This window comes from Lytechinus variegatus, chromosome 18 (assembly GCF_018143015.1).
Source record: "Lytechinus variegatus isolate NC3 chromosome 18, Lvar_3.0, whole genome shotgun sequence".
Classification (NCBI taxonomy): Eukaryota; Metazoa; Echinodermata; class Echinoidea; order Temnopleuroida; family Toxopneustidae; genus Lytechinus; species Lytechinus variegatus.
Window position 1 is genome coordinate 8,131,480 of NC_054757.1, and position 14,782 is coordinate 8,146,261.

At 36.0% G+C, this 14,782-nt stretch overlaps 1 protein-coding gene across 1 annotated transcript in view; it reads right to left on the bottom strand.

Annotated features, from left to right (window-relative positions):
- Positions 1-3,024: 3,024 nt before the first annotated feature.
- LOC121431833 (substance-K receptor-like) overlaps positions 3,025-14,782 on the bottom strand; it is a 31,753-nt gene continuing 19,995 nt past the window's right edge. The window contains exons 3-4 of the mRNA XM_041629590.1: positions 8,174-8,383; positions 3,025-3,849 (exon numbers count right to left, since the gene is read on the bottom strand). Of these exons, the coding sequence (XP_041485524.1) occupies positions 3,727-3,849; positions 8,174-8,383 (333 nt within the window). The 3' untranslated portion in view covers positions 3,025-3,726. The remainder of the gene's footprint in view (positions 3,850-8,173; positions 8,384-14,782) is intronic.

Here is a 14,782-nt window from a genome sequence, read left to right on the forward strand (position 1 = left end):
ATAAAACTGGTGATTCCAAACGTGTAAGATATAGCCGAACAATAAAATATATATGTATTTTTTTGTAATTTTAATTAATCTTATATTTCATATCACAGAATACAAAAGAAAAAGGAAAGCAGTATGCCCTAAATCTTTTATGGTGTGGATGATATGAAATCAAACGTCTTTTCCTGGATGTATTTTGCAATTCTACATAAGAAATAACTGCGTAATTTTTCCTTACTAATAGTAGGCGTTAACTTAGTTGTAGCCTTTTTATGCAATCACCTAATAAGTCATTAGATAAGTGATAGAAGTGCCATTAAAATAAAAACGGTGGGGAAAGGCATTTAAGTCCTTTGAAAGCGCACAGGGACGTTAGATGTCAGAAAAGAATATTACTGTCATTAACCTCGGGAGAAGCCGCTGGATATCCTATAAAAATAAAGAATTAGAATCTTCACAAAGAAATCAACAAATGAAAGAAAAAGCACGGTCATTACACTCTCGTAACATTGGGATATTAGGCGACAGGCTGCTATACATCATATTACTGAACAGCTTTAGGCAAGCTATTATAACATGTATGTTTTTTAAAGGTTTAACCACAAGCTCCAACATTTTCATGTCTAAATGAACCACTAGCGGAACGGGGGGGGGGGGGTACGTGGCACCCCCTTTTGCTCTAGAGTGTATTTTGTGCCTACCAGGCGTTGTAGGGGTGCACCTGTAATGAAATACAGGGGAATTACAAAATGATGCCGAGGTTCGAGCCCAGGTCACGTCTTTTGGATGGTGACATGTTGGCCCAGACGGAAGAATCATATCCGATTGATACACGTCTGTAAAAAAATAAAAAGGGGGGGGGGGACATTTTTTTTTCTCTGCTTTTCACATTTCATCTAAACAGTAGTGCTTATGATTTAAGGGGGATGAGAACCCTTTTTTAGTCATTAAGATGGACCATTATGCGGCAGTCACATCAGTGGAACAAAATCCAAACCAACCGATGATATGTCATTTGAAATAAAGTAAAAGTTTGGATCGGTCTGGCGCTGGTTTCGTTGGTGGGACTAAAGCAATAGGTACCCTTCCAAAACCTAACTTATTCCATGTTATTCACCCTTTTTTCGGATAAAACTTTCTCGATTGAGGTCATTTGCAGTACTCAACTTACATCTGAACCTTGCCTGAATAATTTCGGGGGCTTACAAAGGTTTACCCCAAAAGAGGGAACAATCAGATACAAACACACCAGACAAGGGCAACGAGGTGCGGCGCTTACGGGGGCAGGGGGCGACCTCTCCCTATTATAACATACACATTATTTTCCATGTAGTAAAACAAGAATGAATAGGAGGGGGAAACGGAAGATATAGGAAGAAAGAAGGAAAATATACAAAGAAAAAAGGAGAACCAATGATCATGCAGCTCCATTAAAGTTATCCTTTCTTTTTTTTTCTGAGACAGAAAATTACGTCATATATACGGCCGTCTTGCGTGCCCTTAACATTAAAAAACAATACCCTGGCGCCGGCGCTCGTATACAATAGCAATGTATTTTCCTCGATGATATCTTGATACTTTTCTTTCTACGTTTCTGCGGGAATGACTGATTGAATCCGATGAAGGGGGAAATCTGTGAAGCGCTCAGACACGTCGTTCCGATGTATTAAGCGCTATATATAAAAGCGTTTTATTATTATTAATATTATACTTTACTTGCCTTGAATTTTTGCTAATGAAGAAGTGATAAAAAGTGAATGCTCATAATTCGTCGATACACAAGAGGCGGTTAAGCGATACCGTCCAACTTGACCGCGATAGCTTGATACTTGGAATAACTTAACACTGCCAAGAAATTAGGCTTAAGTGTTGATTCAGTGTCATAGCCAAGGGGGATGGAATGATTTAACGTTACTTGACCGTTTTAAAACACATACATATTTCATAGCAAATGATGAGGTCTCCAGAGCGTATGCCAAGGAGAAAAGGAATGTATCCTCTTAAAACTTAAGACAATATTCAAATTGAAGCTCCAATCACACAAACGAAAGCTAATCCAAACCGACAAATGTTATGTCAATGGTAATAGCGTAATATCGTTTTTCGGTCGAGAATTAGTTTCGTTGGCGTGCCAGACCCTCGAATCTACAGACGTCAAACAGTCAAACAAAAATCATTGGTATTACTTGCGAACTTGATTTCGAACGATTACTATGAGTGTCTATCAATACGATTGGGGTATCAAATAAAACAGAAAATAATTACGAAATTCCCGGGCAACTTCTTAAACGATTCTGCAATCAAGATGTTCTTAGATCGTCATGTTCATGTCTAATTTTCAGCAAGAATAATGCACATGCTATCTTCGAAGACTTCAAATAACTCCGACATTGTCTGTAAACGCATACATTCGTAATTTCCGAAGCTTCGTTATTCCGAAGGTTCGGATATTCCGAAGGTTCGTTATTCCGAAGGTTCGTATTTCCGAAGGTTCGTAATTCCGAAGGTTCGTAAGTCCGAAAACGAAATGAGGTTCGTAATTCCGACGGTTCCTTAATCCAAAAAGAAATGAGGTTTGTAATTCCGAAGGTTCGTCAGTCTGAAAACGTAATGATTAACGAACCTCATTTCGTTTTCGGATTAACGAACCTTCGGAACAACGAACCTTTTTTTCGTTTTCGGACGAACGAACCTTCGGAACATCGAACCTTATTTAGTTTTCGGATTATCGAACCTTCGGAATAACGAACCTTCGGAATAACGCCACAAATGTTCGGGTTAACGAACCCTTTTACGTTTTCGGATTAATGAACATCGAGGTATAGGCAATTTACGTTTTTCGGAATTACGAACCTTCGGAATAAAGAACCTTCGGAATTACGAACCTTCGATATAACGAAGTGTAACCGTCTGTAACTGCCATAATCATGGAATTAGTACACAATTATGACACACATACCCTACAAGTACTTATAAATTCGTAATGTAAATTAAAATTTTTACATAGATACGGGACGTTTAAATTCTTCACTATACCTTTCATAATAACGCACATGTTGAAATCATATGTTATACACTGATATAAGGGCATTGGAAATAGCTAGCATGAAGAACATAATTTCTGAATGAAAAATGTAAATTCTTGAGTTGATTTTGTCCAAACCTTTGAACACATTTTGTAATAACACATCAAGAATACACTGACAAATGAGACAATTGTCTGTATACTTTGAATACAATTTAAACATTAAAATATACAGTTTTGGGCCAATATAGCTGATTCTGTATCTTTCAGCTTTGTCTCGTGTGGTCCAGTGGTTAGAGCATTGGACGCACAATCACAAGGCTGTGAGTTCGAATCCCAACTCTGCCATTGTCTCCACTTTGATAAATAAAGCCCGAGAGTAATTTCCGTCATCTACTATAAGGTCAGCCATTATGACTGATTAACCTAGATGTCAAAATGTTTCCTAGGTAATTGGTTATATACCAGCTTGGCGTTTATCAGCAAAATGCTGTCCTGCCGAGTTCCTACGGGAGTTACCATAAACCCATCAAGTTTTTTTTTCATGGGAAGATTTCAGTTGTCGTCCGCAGTTATCTGTGATAATCATATCACGTTTCCAGCTAAAGAGCTAATCTCCAACGTCTTCTTTCTAGTTCCCACTTTACAAAAATTCTCTAGACATACATTGTTCGTTTTGAGGAAATGGATTGCCAATTTGCAGAAGCACTGATTTATGTAGTGGTCCTCGTTGTGTTGAGACTTGACTGGAGGCTCAAACGGCCCTGGTAACGACCCTTTGGTTTGATGCTCTCCTTCCATGGCCCACAGCGACGAAAAACACGTCTAATGTCAGCCTAAAATCAATATGAAAAAACACAATGCATTTTTAAAAAGTAAGTTTGAATAAAAATTACTCCAATATTCCATTAATATGCATGCTTTTTTAACAAAGATAAAACTCACGTTTTGGATAATCCTTTTATATACACTCCTAAAAATATTGGGTGACATACTGTCCACACAACAATTGGTTAAAACTTTCTCAAATTCTGGGAAGTTTTAAACCAGTCCTGCCCATCTTAGAGTATGGTGTGCCTGCATGGCATCCCACAACCTCAAAACAGGTGGATAAGCTTGAGCGTGTACAGAGGACAGCCACAAGACTTGCCTTAAAACAGCGACGTGGTGAGATGTCCTACGAAGATAGGCTCAGGCTTCTCAACTGGTCTTCACTTGCCTCCCGACGAGATTATCTCTTATGTTCCTTTGCAATTAAGTGTCTTCGTGGAATTTGTAACTGTGAACAGCTCAGTGCAAATATCTATATCAACCCCCGCCATCCTGAAACGCTTTCTTTCCGTCATCTGCCTTCCAGAACTCAGTCTTTTTTCTACTCACCCTCTAGGCGCCTTCCAAGACTTTGGGACACTCTTCCTCTAAGTGTAAGAGATGATGCTGTTTCAACTTCCCTCTCTTCATTTCTTTCTTCTTTAAAGGGAGCACTCTTGTCCAACTCATAAATACCTCCATTTTCTTTCCATTTTTTATTTGGTTTCTTTTCACCACCTCATTATTTGTGCTATGATTCCAACAACGACATTTCTTTTCAGAATTATTTTTGTCTGCTGCAATATCAGTGCATATATCTCTTCCCCCTCTTTTCTCCTCTATTTAGTTGGACCTTTATTAACTCCAGAACAGTTATACTAAATTAATTTTTGCCATTACACTTTTCCTGTGATTTGATTTGCTGCCATATTACCTAAATAATTACATGTACTTTGCATATTTAATTCTATGATGTGCATCCAACAATTGTGTTTCCTTTATTTTGATTTGATTCAATTATCTGTCAGTAAGGATTTAATGTATAATTAAATCTTTTTTGTTTATTTCAGAATAATGCTCAAGTAGTACAGGCTGTATGATCTGTTATATCCATTTGGTACATTAGATTTTTTTTTTGTTATTCCTCTTTAGCAAAACTGTTGGGGGCACATAAAAATCTAAGAATATCAATATCATTACTATATTTTTAAAATTATTATTACTATGCAGTTCTTAATTTCTCTTCTTTTTCTTTATCAAAGGAGGCGAGTTTCCTGTAATTTTACTATTTGTTGTCTTTATGAGTGTTATGTATTAGGTGCTGGAGCCTGGCGAGTACACATGCTATTAATAGGAATGTGGAGGCATGCTCTTGCTGTTGTCTAGGGCATTCCTCCTTATTTCATTTCATTGTTGCTTTTCGGGCTCTAGTACCTCACACAAATCTAAGTTATTTTCGTGCTATATTATGTCAAGCATTACAAACATTCCTTAATCAGTCCGGCATGGGTATTCAAATTCTTTCTAATACCCGTCTTTATTTCTTTTACTGTATCTTGCCTGGCGTTACATACTTTTTAGAATGTTTGTCAATGTGTTTTATTTGAATTTTAATAATGTGCAATTTTATATATCGAATGTGCAATATTCTCTCAACGGTTTTTCCATGAGGGCTCGCATGCCTCTGGGCAATAGTACTGAATTTTACTTTTGCGAGCCCTGGCCCACGGAAAAACCGTTTTCTTACTCTTTTCTTTTTTCATTTCTACTTTATCTATATTTAATTATTCAATTTCAAATTGTATTTATGTAATTGCATTGTACAATTTTTGTATGTTTTTATGGCCAAATAAATAATAATAATAATAATAATAATAATAACCAATAATGTGTGCTTTGGTTTAAAACTAAAAAGTATCGGTTAGAAACTATACCCAGAGCTGGATACATTAATTTTTTTTTTGTACCAATTACTGTGTGGACAGTATGTTGCCCAATATTTTAAGAGTGGATAGTTATCCACTTAACATGCTGATAGTGGGGGAAAGCTGTTTGACATGAAAAGATGTTTACCAATGGTATGAATCATAAATATACAGGTCCATATTATTATATGAAGTGACTTTGTGCTATTGACCGAAGGTAGGTACATTGTCATCCATATAACAGCAACCAACTAGAAGAAGACATCTTAACTCCAGGTCAAAGCACGGGGAATCTACTTTTTAAATGAGAAATAAAACAACTCCTCAAGCACAACGTCTTGAATTTCGGATTGTTGTCATTGAATCTTTTAATCTTCCTCTGCTGGCAAAGCCATCTTGAATTTCATGCATTAGAATGGAAGGGATGAAAAACACATTTATTTTCAGCAGAGGCAGATCAACAGCCGGGGTCTATTTTCTGCAATACACCGAGATCACCAAAATTTCGATCGTTGAATGAATAATAATAAAATGAATTTTATTTTTAATTCAAACCATATAAATTGAAACTAGCTGTAATTTGAGTGTATGGCTGTTGTTCGGGAGTCAACTGAATCGGAAGTGTACAGGCCCAGATACTAATAAAGCAGATGTAGCAAGCAATCTCAGTTTTTGTTCTGCATTCCCGCCATTTTATTGAAACAGTCGACCTTTTTGTTTACTGTAACTGCGCAAACGTGATGGGATTCAGCATTGTATATATCCTCGCTGAGGTTAGAACCGTCTTCCACCTCAACGAAACGCAGATCGAGACCGGTGATGAATTTCGTTCCATCTCTTCCCTGTACACTTGACTTGAAGGTTACATAGATCAAGGTCTTCTTCACTTGTTAACCCGATGCTCTTGCCAATTTCCGTGCACAATCGGCTTTCGATCCTGTGCAATCCGCACCAAAAATCTGGCTTTCGATGCTCATCGAGTGTCCCGCGCAAAAAGAATGTTACACAAAACATCTCGTCAGTGAATTTCACTAGCTGATTCGCTCACAGCCAATTAGATGCAAGGATTTCAATAGCTTATAAAAGTTTTTGATGAAAATCTATTTTGTTTCCCCAGGGGTCCGTTTCATAAAGCTAATCGTAAGTTAAGAGCGACTTTAAGAACGACTAGTGATCCTTTCTTGTGGTAAATGGTATTGAATTAAATGTTCAGTGATGATTATTTAGAGCTCAAGAAAGATTCACCAGTCGTTCTTAAAGTTGCTCTAAACTTACGAACAGCTTTATGAAGCACCCACCAGGGGCCTGGTGCATAAAACTTTTTACCTGAGAAAACTGGTAAAAACTGAAAACTAAGGTTAGTCTGATTTCTGCCATTGACTTTAACACAGGGCAAAAACTCCGGTAAAAACAACCTGAGTTTTCTCAGGTAAAAAGTTTTATGCAACGGGCCCCATGTCTGTTACTGCAAGAGATTTTTTTCTATGCAATACATAATCATTATGAGTGCCACGCAAGAGAGTGTTTTACGAAGTGTCTCGTCGGTGAATGTCACTGACTAATTTGTTCTGGGCCCATCATATAACAGGATGTCAGTAACTTTTAGAAGTTGTCTTTGAAAATATTCGATTAATGTTTCGCGAAATACTCCCGGCCAGATCCCTATTTTCAGAGATTATATATACGCATCCAAGCTCTTACCTTAATGTATTTTGTGCATCTACATAAACAAGACGGACTCACATTGAATTCAGTTGATGTTGCAGTCACAATAAGTGACACCGATTCCAGGCCGTCAAAAGTTATTATTATTTTGAATGGCATATATCGATCGGACTGGGATAAGTTTCGACGGTGTGACTGCGGCATGATGGATGTCATTCTAGACACCAATTTACCTCAAACTATCAGAAACGCCACCTCAATTAATACCTCAACGGGCTATGCACATCAAAATATCACTTACTTCGTATTAACGCCCGTCGTCTAAAATTGGAAAATGTTAAGAAAATAGCACGTGGTGTACAGATGTGCTGAAATCGATCACCAACATGGAAATTGAGCATTTTTGCAAGATTGTTTTTCTCTAACACGACACAGACAGGACAGAGGAAAACAAAAATCGAAAACGAAATCATGACCATGTCAAATGTTAGCTACTGCTCGCAAGAAGCCTAAACGACTGAAGCGGCTATGAATAGGATTTTTTATGAAAAGTTTTTTGGGGAATTTTTTTTTTCATTTCAGATAAAATATCAGACAAATTCTTGGGCTTTCATTTTGGCACAGGAACAAACCGCCTCCAAACCGAACAATAAATCACTGGGGACAACGCTAATTGATTTTGATAGATTTGGACAGGACAGAGAAGGGCGCCCTCTAGTCCATAAAAGAAGGTACCCAAGCACCCATAGGATATACGTACCCTAAAGCCGTCGTTGAGGAAGCCGTATATGATAGGGTTGATGAAGCTGTTAGCCATGGCCAGCCAGTGAATGGTGAAGAAGAGCGGGAAGGTACTCGATGGGTTGGCTAACAGCATCTTCCGGGCCACGTTCCCGAGGAGCTGGTAGATGTGGAGCGGTAACCAACAGAGGGCAAAGGTCAGGACAATGGTCACTAGCATCTTGATCACCTGGTCAAAATAAACAATTTCATTTCATTTATTGATTTCTGCAACTTATGCACAGGTAAATTAACAAAGAAAATACAATAGAGTACTTGACAAAATATCGGACAAACAAAACAGTTAACAAAGTTGTATTTTCTACGACATCGATTGCATTGATTGCCTTTAACAACTTGGCTTGACTGTGTGGCAATTAATGACATGTTTCATGGCAATACACATCTGTAGCAATACTTAAAGGGGCACTGATCTGAGAACAATCTGAATATCGTGCCATATGTCTATGTCAGGATATCCTCTCATCAGGCAATCGGAAATATATTGCAAATTTGGTTTAAAATATGATAGGTTTTTTAATCTCTATTATGAAACGAGAATGCCTGTGATGAAAGTATACTAAAACGATATATCTTGAAGAATATCGTGGTATGAATATTCAAAACATATGATTTAAAGGGATGGTCCGGGCTGAAAATATTTATATCTTGATACATAGAATTCACTGAGCAAAATGCCGAAAATTTCATCAAAATCGGATAACAAATAATAAAGTTATTGAAGTTTAAAGTTTAGCAATATTTTGAATATTCATTAGGTGGGCTGAAGATGTCACATCTCCACTTCCGTTTTCTTATGTTATTACATAAAATCATACTTTTTTTCATTATGTTATACTTGAGTCATGTCTCCGTTATAATGAAATAAGTTGCAGCAATAAATATCCAATGCACTAGATCAGTTGTCAATCTAATTTTTCAAGTTCTTGAAGGAAAAACAATGAATAAACCTAATTTCATATAATAAAATACAAAAGAAAAAGTGGGGATGTGACATCATCAGCCCACCTAATGAATATTCATGACGACTGTTTTGCACAAAATATTGCTAAAATTTAAATTTCAATAACTTTGTTATTATTTGTTATCCGACTTTGATGAAATTTTCGGCATTTCGCACAGTGAATTCTACTCTATTTATTAAGCTATAAATACTTTCAGCCCGGATCATCCCTTTAATTTTCATGATTAAACTCTTCATTCTGCAATTATTGGTACAGGGTAATTAAACGAAATATCAATCTATTCCCTAATTATACTCCCTGAGCAAAGCGCATTGATATTCCCGCGCGAGTATGATTCTTGTCAGTAGTAATTCGACATTAACTTTGAGGGATTGGAAATCGCAACTGATAAGACATTCTCAAATTAATCTTCATGAAAAGCGATGAATGTTAGCAGCATGTGCGGCGATTTTGAGAAAAACTAAATATTAGAATTAAACCATAGCAACCGTCTTTTGTCTAGAAAGAGTTCTTCACAGGTATCGGGACTGATTTTAGACAATGTCCGACTGCCACTTTTGCAATATTTTAAAAATACAGCCTTTTTCTAAGCTGCCCTCATTTAAAAAAAAAAATTAATATACAAGGTTCTTAGTAGCCCAGCAACGTGATGACTTTCAATGCCTGCTCAGAAAATATTGGTTGAAACACAACTCACGAAAATCAAGCGCGAGTCCCAAATACGTGCCTTTGATTGGTTGAAAATCAAATTGCGTTGATGTTTGAACTTACGTTTGATTGCGACTGTTTCTAAAACTGGCCCCTGATGGCAGTATGACATTGCCCGTCAATTTCTCGCGGTCACTCTGCTATAATGGTGTTTTACACGATTAACCCAAATATTTCAAACTAACATCATTACCATCACAGCTCATACGCAATATTAAAGTGGATCACACCCAATAATTGGCTATCATTGTCAGGCCGATGTGAGTTTTGGGTCAGCCAAAGTATTTTTTGCTTCGAGCGACCATTAAGCAAGCCCATATTTTCCAAGTGATGAATGAAAACGCAAACGAGCAGGCCTAATTTTTGACTGATCTGATCGTAGTAGGGTCCATGATCTGTTTAAAGAGGCAATGTCAATGGGATACGTTTTAATTTCACCAAGGAAAAAGAGTGGTACATATAGAGTAGATTTTTTTAAAAATAATGTACCACGTGATCAAGACCATGAATGTTATAATCATGTTAATAAAACACTTTGATGGGAGTTTCCATTCAGCTAAATTACATTTTATGGGCTTCAAGCAATCATCCTAATAAAGATATGAACAATGATAATAATAACAAAAGAAACACGATCGAGTCGACTCCATGACACCAAACTGCCAAATACATTCGTCGTTGGGCTAATATTTGCTAGTTTTTGAGCTCTTTTAACCTCTGACCCGATATGGCCCAAAATTAACGCTTAGCTCATTACATTGATCCAACAATACTTAAGGGGCCCCGGAATGGCCGTTTTATTTAAAAAAATAACAAGCAATGAACAAAATGCAAAGCACAAAAAGAGGTAAAAGGACAAAACTTTCTGCTTGATTTTTTTACATCCAACACACTACGTTTTGAGTGCAATCAAAAATAATTAATTACAAGATTGTATGTCTTTGGTATATTTGGTGGGCCTGGAGTCACTTTCGCCTGAGTGATTGTGACATTGTATTATTTCAATGCCGGTTTCAACGACACGTTATCTGTCGGTATTGAGTCTAGTTGGTCAGTGTGACATAACTATACCAAGAAGAAAGCAGGATTCATAAACTTACAGGGAAAAATCAATATGGAATCAAAACAAAGTTATAAACACAAGTTAATAAATATCATTAACAAATATTGAGAGTATTAAGTTGAAATTCACCTGGAGCAAATCGAACGAGCTTCTTTCTACCAAGAAAAAAAGATGGATATCTTTTAATTTTGGCGAGGTAAATAGAGAGGGACAATGTTGGTAAGATTTATCAGCTTAAAGGAAAACAAATATCTATAGAACCAAAACAAAATAATATGAACAAGTCGATAAAATATCATAATGGAAAATAATTATAAAAGAGTGTAAGCTAGATCGCCATAACCTTTAGGCCTCGCCCTCTCTCAAGATAACTGAACGATTATTCGTTTAATAGTGACTTATAAAATCTATTGCTGATATCATCTTTCTACTATACAACTTAACAATGTAGAACATTAAAATAAGAAATCACAATTCATATTATTTTCCACAGAGGATGCTTCACAGTTAAAATCACCTGGAGCGAAACAGACAAGTTTTTTTCTACCAAGAAAAAGGATTGATTTTTTTTGTATTTTAGAGCGGTAAATAGAAAGCGGCTATGTTAGTATTTGGCGCTAAAAGGCGCTGACATTTTGAGTCGCTCTTTATTGCGTCCCAAGAGCCTTTGCGACGACTTATCCCTACCCACTTTAGATATTTTTCCTTAAATTTCTTTATATTTTCAAACAAAACAAAAAAAATATATTGAAGAATATTTTAAAATACAACAGGAGAATAATGGTACTTGTTAAGTGCTTATTTGTTGGGATTTCTTTTTTAAAATACCATTGTTTCAATCAAACGTCTAAAGTGTTGCTATTATCCCATGCTTGTCTACCCGTTTGTTCTCCTGAAGGCATGCTTGACGCTTTCAAGAGTTTCATAGGGGGTTATGACGCCATTTTGAAGTTAGGTAGATGACCTCGTTCAGCATGTTCAGAAAAACGATCATGATGATAGTCATGGTGTGAAATTCTTTCTCTTTGTCTATCTCTGCTTCTTTCTTTCTCTCGCTACTTGTGTGTCCTTCTCTGTGTCTTTCTCTGTCTCTCCGCCCCTCTCTCTCTTTTCCTTTCTTCTTATCTTTCTTTCCACCTCTCTCTTGAACTCTTTAGTGGAGGGATGGGGGTAAGAAATGAATAAAAAGAATAAACTGGGGTGGTTTCATAAATACGAGTACAGACATTGGTTTCTTTGTTGAGAAGCTAATAGCAGAACAAAATTCTATACTTATTCAAACAGGAGGACATTGAGACGTAAATACAATTGGTAGAAAAGAAGAGAAAACAGAAACAGAAAAGAGAAGAAATATAGGCCTATAGAACTTCGAAGAAAGTATTGATTGACTATAAGGCTAAAATTGCGAAACTGTATCAGCAGGTTTCTGTCTTTGAAGGATACAATTCCATATAATTAATGGTAACACGATATACATCAAAAACAATAATTGTCACATCAAGGCAAGAGTTAAGATTTAAACAGCTTTAGTTCTCTTTAGTATAGAATGTAAGAACGATACCGTTGAATCGTCCTTGATATCGATTTTTGTTTGTTTTTCAATGGCGATAATAATGGGGGACAATGCGAAAAGGAAAAATGAAAATGTGACAGTTAAGAAGTTTCATTTTCACTACGGATTTCTGATGATGTCCAGTATAATCTACGGCACAGTATTTAAAAGGTAGTATACAGCCTACTATTGGAATACAAGGTTTGAAGAATCAAATTTAGGATAAGAATGAAAGATGCATTGAGTTACTCAGCAAATATTACGGCGAATAGAAAGACTTAGCATTGCGAAACAGTTGTCAACATTGCAATGGTCTAAATGAAAACTATTTGAAAAATGTAAAAGATCCAATTCCCTACTTATTTCATAACGATTCTAGTCACATTGAAAGAAATAGGCAATAAAAATAACATGAGTCAATAATTGGCGCTTAAGCGACGGGTGCTGATAAAGAAATGAAGCGCACTCGTGGCGGCTCCATAATTTTTTTTTCGAGGGGAGGGAGCAGGTCCCCCTTATCAATTCTAAAGGGAAGTAAGATATGCAGAGTTATATCTATTATATTGTATTGTATTGTATTTATTTAATCACGGTAAAACTTACATTCAGTCATAACAGACTGCTTTTCAGCCAGTCCGTGAACATCAAAAAACATGTAAAAGTGAGACAATACGAAAATATTTTAAATATTACAGTAACACATAATATAAGACATACATAATTAAAATGAAAAACAATAAGTAAAACTACATAAAACCGCAATGCGAAGAGAAATCATAGAAATTCTCTAGTCCCCCCCCCCCGCAGATGAGTTAGAAGTCGATGGAATTAACTGATTTCATAAATAAACTTTTCTTTTTTATAATCATCTCCCATTTTCCCCTTCTTTTCCTTACATATTTTCTTTATTGTTGTTATTATTTTTGATGATTACTTATTAATTAATAAGGGCGGTCGCCCACTGCCCCTCTGCCCCCCTGTATCACCGCCCCCATCGGTGCATGAAATATGATACTTACGAACATGATGTTGATTTCTGTAAATGATAAATTGCTCACGTGACGATCATGCGATGCACTGAAATGTGCTGCCATAAAAAACATAAATCTCTAAATTCCCAATAGCCTACTATACACAGCTGTATAGTGCTATTCAAACACAAACCGATGAAAATATGAGCGTGTGTCTGCCATGAAATATTAATGGAAATATGATTTTGAAATGTTATTCATTACGAACGGAGGTATAGACTATATCGATTCGACATGTTCAAGGTCGATTTCAATACCCTAATGATTTGTGCTAAAATAGCAGTCAAGTTCTTATTTATTGTATAATATTGGCCACTTTATATTTCCTCATTTAAAAAAAGATTTCGATCCGAAATTGTAAAAGAACAGATTGTCCCTAAAAATCAAATTTGAGTAGAAATATACAACAAAACTTTTATCATCATAACCATCATAATCCTTCTACTTCCTAGTCTTTCATTAAAAAATGAAGAAATATCATTATAAAGATACATTATTTTAGAGAGGTTTAACACCCACACTGTTAGAAAATGTATCCCTAAAATAAAGAAGTTCCTGCAGCAGAGTCTCGAGAACACCTGTAATCTTACCAGATTGCGTAATCTTACAGGAAATTGGTATCTGGTGTATGGAACCTTACAAAGTTTCTTAAATAAAACAGCCTTTTCCCCTTTTTAAACAGACCTGTTCTGTTAAATTGCAGAAAAATTCCTGTTTTATGAATTTACAGAAAGATTCTGTTATTGCTTTCTGCAAAATCTTCTGTTTTTCTGTAAAATCAGTGTTCTTATAACAGTGCAGAATCCTTACAACTGGCTACCAAAAATTATACCACGAATGTAAAAACAGCTGACCTAATATTATACTGAATATAAACCAGACGTAACAAACTGGCCTCGGAAATTCAGTATTTCCTGAAATATTTTTCACCGATGTTCGACGAAAATTGCGGATTGTCTTACTTCTAATTCTAATCGAGCCAATGATCGGAATTATCGAATTCTTCTTAAACGAACTACTTGAAGAATGAAGTTCAATCCTCACCGCAGGGATAAAGATTCAAATTTCATCGATTATACAGTGGACGGAAAAATTTCGATAAAATCCTCATTATGAATAATCAATGATTCCTCTAAATGTTAATGAATTCGGATAAAATTTCTCTTTCTGGCATAATCAAATGCGATAATATTTTTTAAATTTAATTTAAACTACTTTTAATGTTTGTCACATTTTTATATATTTTTTT